The sequence below is a fragment of the Borostomias antarcticus genome, assembly GCF_949987555.1.
Source record: "Borostomias antarcticus genome assembly, chromosome: 1".
NCBI classification, from domain to species: Eukaryota; Metazoa; Chordata; class Actinopteri; order Stomiiformes; family Stomiidae; genus Borostomias; species Borostomias antarcticus.
The window spans coordinates 27,759,862-27,765,902 of record NC_140234.1 but is presented as its reverse complement, the minus strand read 5'-3'; the positions used below and the strand labels follow the sequence as shown (position 1 = coordinate 27,765,902).

General features: G+C 46.7%; 1 protein-coding gene across 1 annotated transcript in view; it reads left to right on the top strand.

Moving 5' to 3' along the window:
* The window catches only part of LOC311313389 (transmembrane protease serine 4-like), a 24,041-nt gene extending 18,764 nt beyond the window's left edge, over positions 1–5,277 (top strand). Inside the window, exons 9-13 of the mRNA XM_084443513.1 lie at positions 141–307; positions 972–1,067; positions 1,549–1,691; positions 2,561–2,713; positions 2,968–5,277. Coding sequence (XP_084299639.1) covers positions 141–307; positions 972–1,067; positions 1,549–1,691; positions 2,561–2,713; positions 2,968–2,979 — 571 coding nt within the window. The 3' untranslated portion in view covers positions 2,980–5,277. The remainder of the gene's footprint in view (positions 1–140; positions 308–971; positions 1,068–1,548; positions 1,692–2,560; positions 2,714–2,967) is intronic.
* The last annotated feature ends 764 nt before the right edge of the window (positions 5,278–6,041 follow it).

Here is a 6,041-nt window from a genome sequence, read left to right as displayed (position 1 = left end):
GGACAGGACTCGTAAAGTGCAGTGGTACAAGCATAGTGCAAAAAATAGCAGTGCAATTTGTAATACAAGCGAGTCAGTGCAGTAGTCAGTCAGTCTCGCGCAGAGATTCCCTGTTTATGGTCCTTTGTCGCCCCCTGCAGGAGTAAGAGGGAGCTGAGCCGGTGGAAGGTGGTGTCGGGGAGGACCTACATGGGCACTCTGGGGGGCTCCAGCGTTGACCGGATCATCCTGAACGGACAGTACAACCCCGCTCGCAATGACTACGACATGGCCATGATGAGACTGACCAGCCCCATCTCCGTAGGAGGTAGGTCCAGCCCTCTAACAAACTTACAGTATACACTATATACTCTGTGTTTAACAATATGTCTTCTGTCGTTACAAATTGTTGCACCAATATATATACATTCTAATTATATGGCCTTGTGGTCTCAACAGGCCTGGCCATCAAACACCTCGAGAACATTGTTCTGCTGACCTTCCAACTGTACCCAACTGCCTGGGTTATTTTAGAAAAAGGATATTCCTACTGATATGAGATGACTTCAGATGAGCTGGATATCTCTTCAGGCGTGACCTGGCCAGATTAAAAAACACAGCAGGAGGCTTTGAGTGGGTTAGTCTATTCACAGATAGAGTCAACGCAGACAGGCCGAGCGGAAGATACTAGAACAAGCCTGCTCAGGTACTGAGACTGGGTCCTTCCTCCAGACTGAAGTCACAGCAGCGCTACCCCGGTCATAACCAGGTTTAGAGTAGGCTGTCCCCTAGTGGCCGCTGTATGAAACAGCAGGTACATAGCTAACTCCATCAGCGTGGGAAAGGCATCCAGTAGGTTATTAACTATGATACAATACCTCACAATTCCTCTACCTGTCTTTGAAAGCTCTGAAATCAAGACTAAGCTTTATATGATGATGATGATGATGATGGTGATAGAAATCCGTATGGGTGTTTGTGTTCTGCCCCAGCCTCGCGGTGGCCGGCGTGTCTGCCTCCCAAAGACCTGGTCCTCCCAGCTGGGGCCTCCATGGTGGTGTCTGGGTGGGGGTACCTGGAAGAGAAGGGTGAGGACCCATCACACACTCTGCTCTTCTTCTCTCCATCAGCGTCACTGCCCTTCCTATCCCTCTCCCTCCCTCTCTCTCTCTCTCTCTCTCTCTCCATCTTCATCTCGAACGCTCTCTCCTTCTCTTCCCCTCTCCTCAAATTCAGAAACTTTATTGATCTCCTCAGATTCAGACAACTTTATTGATCCCTTCAGATTCAGACAACTTTATTGATCCCCTCAGATTCAGACAACTTTATTGATCCCCTCAGATTCAGACAACTTTATTGATCCCCTCAGATTCAGACAACTTTATTGATCCCCTCAGATTCAGACAACTTTATTGATCCCCTCAGATTCAGACAACTTTATGATCCCCTCAGATTCAGACAACTTTATGATCCCCTCAGATTCAGACTTTATTGATTCCTGCCAACCCCTCTCCTCTGACCTCTCCTCTCCTCTCTCTCTCTCTCTCTCTCTCTGTCTCTCTTCTCCAGGTACAGTGTCTCCCGTGCTTCAGAAGGCCAGAATTCCCCTCATCTCCAGGTCTCAGTGTTCCAGTCCGTTCGTCTATGGGGCCGCCATCACTCCCAGGATGCTTTGCGCCGGTTACCTGGAGGGCCAGGTGGATGCCTGCCAGGTAGGAGGTCACACACGGGGAGCCCTGGGAGGCGCTGACTGTCCTTCTGACTTTATTCTATGGAGCAGGTCCAGTCCTCTACCCTCAAATACATGACCTTTGCCCTTAGTGATCCCTGCCTCTCTGTCTCCTTCTCTATTTTGGGCTAAGACTAGCAGCTCTATACCTCGCTCTGTAGGCTGGTTGGTCGGTCGGTCGTTCACAAAAATGAATCAACTAATTAGACAAGGAAGGAGAAAATTCAGCCATATTGGAAATGCTTGTTGCCCACTCAGCTCGTATGTTCGTTATGGTCATTTTGGTCAGGTGTTGCCTGAAAAAGAGTTATTTGATCTCAAGCTTCTTTACCTTGTTAAATAAAGGTTAAATAAAATAATAAAAAATGTGGTTGCAGCTATTACGAATTTGCGCTTGTTTTTTTATTTTTTATTTATCTACTTATTTGTACCTTTATTTACCAGGTTAGTGTCATTGAGCTCAATGATCTCATTTACAAGGGAGACCTGAACAAAATAGCAGCGTCAAAAGTTCCAGACAGAAACATCAGTAAAAAACAACAAGTAAACATAAAATACATGCATTTAACGTGGCAGAATGTACAATTAAAGTACCTATGGACATTGGCACCTACCAATCAATGTCTAACGTCCTCTCTCTCTCTCTCTCTCTCTCTCTCTCTCTCTCTCCCTCTCTCCCTCTCTCTCTCTCTCTCTCTCTCATTCTCATTCTCTCTCCGTCTCTGTCTCCCTCTCTCCTGTTCTGTCTCCTTCTTAATTTATTAATGTATCATCCAGTCTAAACCAGCCTTTGTTCAGTCAGTGTGTTTAAGGCTGAGATCCCTAACTCCAGCGTTGTCCCTCGTCTCCCAGGGTGACAGTGGTGGCCCCCTGGTCCACCAATCACAGCGGCACTGGAGTCTGGTGGGCGTGGTCAGCTGGGGAGTGGGCTGTGCCAGAAAGGGACGACCCGGTGTGTACACCAACGTGGACGAGATGCTCAACTGGATATACACCGTCATGGGGGTAGGTGTTGAAGAGCTGGTCCTCATATGCTACAAATACAGTATTATTATACAGTTGTGTTTTGTTATGCTATGCTTTTAAACATGTAGCACTCAGATTTTTAAATGAAAAGTGCGTTACAAATAAAATGTTTTATTAGGCTATTATTATTATTATTATTAACTGCACGGCAATTAATAATTACAATCTAGGCTATAATATTGATTTAACATACACATGTCCTTGTGTGTTGTTGACCATGCTGACTCTTCCAGGAAAACCTCTGAGGTCCCTCAGCAAGACCTGCAGCTACTGATGCAGCCAGTGCACTGTCTGGGACAGAGAGAGAGAGAAGAGAGAGAGAGAGAGAGAGAGGTCCTACAGTCTAGCACTGTGAGAAGACTGTGGGAAGAATCCTCTTCAGAACACTCTGCAAGATGCATTATAGCTCAGCGCTGACAAACTCTGACACACACACACACACAAGCATGTGCCCAGTCACTAACACAAACACACACACAAGCATGTGCCCAGTCACTAACACAAACACACACACAAGCATGTGCCCAGTCACACACACACACTTTACACCTCCTCCATATTACCTTCCAGGTGGTTTCAGGTGTGTCAGCTGGCATCTCAGGGTCTTTGTGGCATCTCAGGGGCTGCTCCTGTGGTCAGATGACCTACTGTACGCATACAGTAACATGTTACTGGAGTTAGGAAGCAGGGTTACACACACACAGCCCAGCCCTATACTGCTCCTACACACACACACACACACACACACACACACACACACACACACACACACACACACACAGCCAAGCCCAGCCCGATACTGCTCCTACACACACGCACGCACGCACACACACACACACACACACACAGCCAAGCCCAGCCCGATACTGCTCCTACACACACAGACGCACGCACGCACACGCACACACACACACACACACACACACACAGCCAAGCTCAGCCCGATACTGCTCCTACACACACACACACACACACACACACACACACACACACACACACACACACAGCCAAGCCCGATACTGCTCCTACACACACACACACACAGCCAAGCCCTATACTGCTCCTACACACACACACACACACACACACACACACACAGCCAAGCCCAGCCTGATACTGCTCCTACACACACACGCACACACGCACGCACGCACGCGCGCGCGCGAGCGCACACACGCACACACACACACACACACACACACACACACACACACACACACACACACACACACACACACACACACACACACACACACAGTAGAACACACATTGGACCTGCGGTCACACACATACTGTGCGCACACACACCAACAGGCCTGGAGTGGTGGAATTAGGTTCAGTGTACTCAATCTAACAGCTGGGAAGCAAACCTCCAACCTTAAGCATGGGAGCCCAAGCAGCCAGGATTCATCTCGCTGGAAGATCGCTGGCAGAAATATTATTTTTATATTCTTTACATTGGTGGATGATGCAAAGAAAATGAGTGAGTGTCCCACAGATAAATAAGTGGGTATTTCTACCGATATGTAGCTATCTGGTTCAAAATACCATTTGAAATACTGCACATTTAGTCAGAGCATTATGCTTCAGTCTGGCAGGAGTGTCAAGTGGGAGGGGTTTGATTATTAGGGAACAGCCTGTTGGTCCCATTGTGCCAGCCAATCATGCACAGGAAGGTGAATGAGTATTTCAAATAGTATTTGGACCCGTGTCTGACTTGGGTGTGCTGCTCATCGACACCCCAGCACGACAGACACCTCCGACGTGTCTGTAGAGGAAGGGAGGACTCAGCCATTCTTGATCTTAGGAGTGCAATTTGTATCCTTTTTCTTTTTATAACTTATTTGTGCTGAGTCACAATGTGGCCAATATACTTGTGCTTCTGCATATCCCTTTCCAACAGAACAGAAGATGATGTAAGAATACAGGATGATTGAAATGGTGCTTTATTGGGATGCTTTGGGCGTCTCCTGTATACGCAGTTGGGGCTGACATCAGGTGCATCATGGGACAGATTCTGACCACCAGACCACACTTGCACTTGTGCACTTTCTAGAGGTTCAGAATGACTGCATGAACAGGAATACTACAAATTTAGGCCGAGTTTGAATACTCTAAGTGTGAACACCTTCCCTGGAGTAATCAAGCAAGCTTAGCACTGCACAGCTCCAAGGAGGCGTGGAGGGAAGGGTGCATCCGAGATCATTCAAATGGGACCCTAGTTGAAGAGGATGGAGAAACTCACCATAGTCCAGTTCACTGGATCAAGATCCGGTCTGTGTTTTCCAAGTGCCATCAGGACTCTCTCATCACTTCTCTCACCAAAGTGACTTGAGCCACATTCTGATCCACTGTAGTTTGTGTGATTGTGAACGGAAAGCACAAGTTCCTTGTATTTCTGTAGGCCTATACATTCTATTGTATATGTGAGGCGAGTGCATGTGTATGTTTATATTTGAATGTATTTGTATATACTTGTATCCTTGGTGCCATTTACTTTTCTATGCTTGTAAATACAGTGTACAATAAATGACTGCTCTGTCTCAGTCTGCTTCAATCTCACAGTTTATGGGTTTGATTACCCATGAGGCCACAGAAGAATGCCACGCTTTGAACCAGGTGGGGCCATGCTCTGGTGTCGACCCAAGACCAAATTATAATTATAATCATTGTATAATGCTCAGCAATATCTAAATGTAAAAAATCTTCAAAGTTCAGAGTCAAACTCTCATTTTTCACCAAATTGGAGGATGCAGGGTGTCAATAGATAAAGCATGAACAATGACAACTTCCGGCTCATCAGGAAAACAGTAAAAATGCCTCAGCTACTCATCTCAAACACAAAACTCACCGATGCGTTCAAATGTAGCCCTGCATAGCTTGAGCAAGCCACTTCCATGGCTATACTTACACATAGTCACAGGTTCAGTTCTGAAAATATGCATTCCATGGAATGTCTGCTCAAGGCATGTCATCAAATTACCTGCAGCAGAAGGTATAGCAGTGGCTGCTAAACAATGATCTCCCAACAGAACAGGCTGTCCTGACCACTTAGGGTTCATACTAACCACTGCCACTGGAAGGCACGGTGAGATCTGATTGGCCCAAGTGTGTTGGTAAGGGGGAGTTGGGGGCGGGGCCTGTGGCACAGGGTAAAATATATCACTTTCCCATGCCCCTCCCTTCCCATCACACATACACACACACACTCAATGTACACTAACCTATATACTATACTATACTCTCTCTCACACACACACACACACACACACACACACACACACACACTCTCTGTCTCTCAATGTAC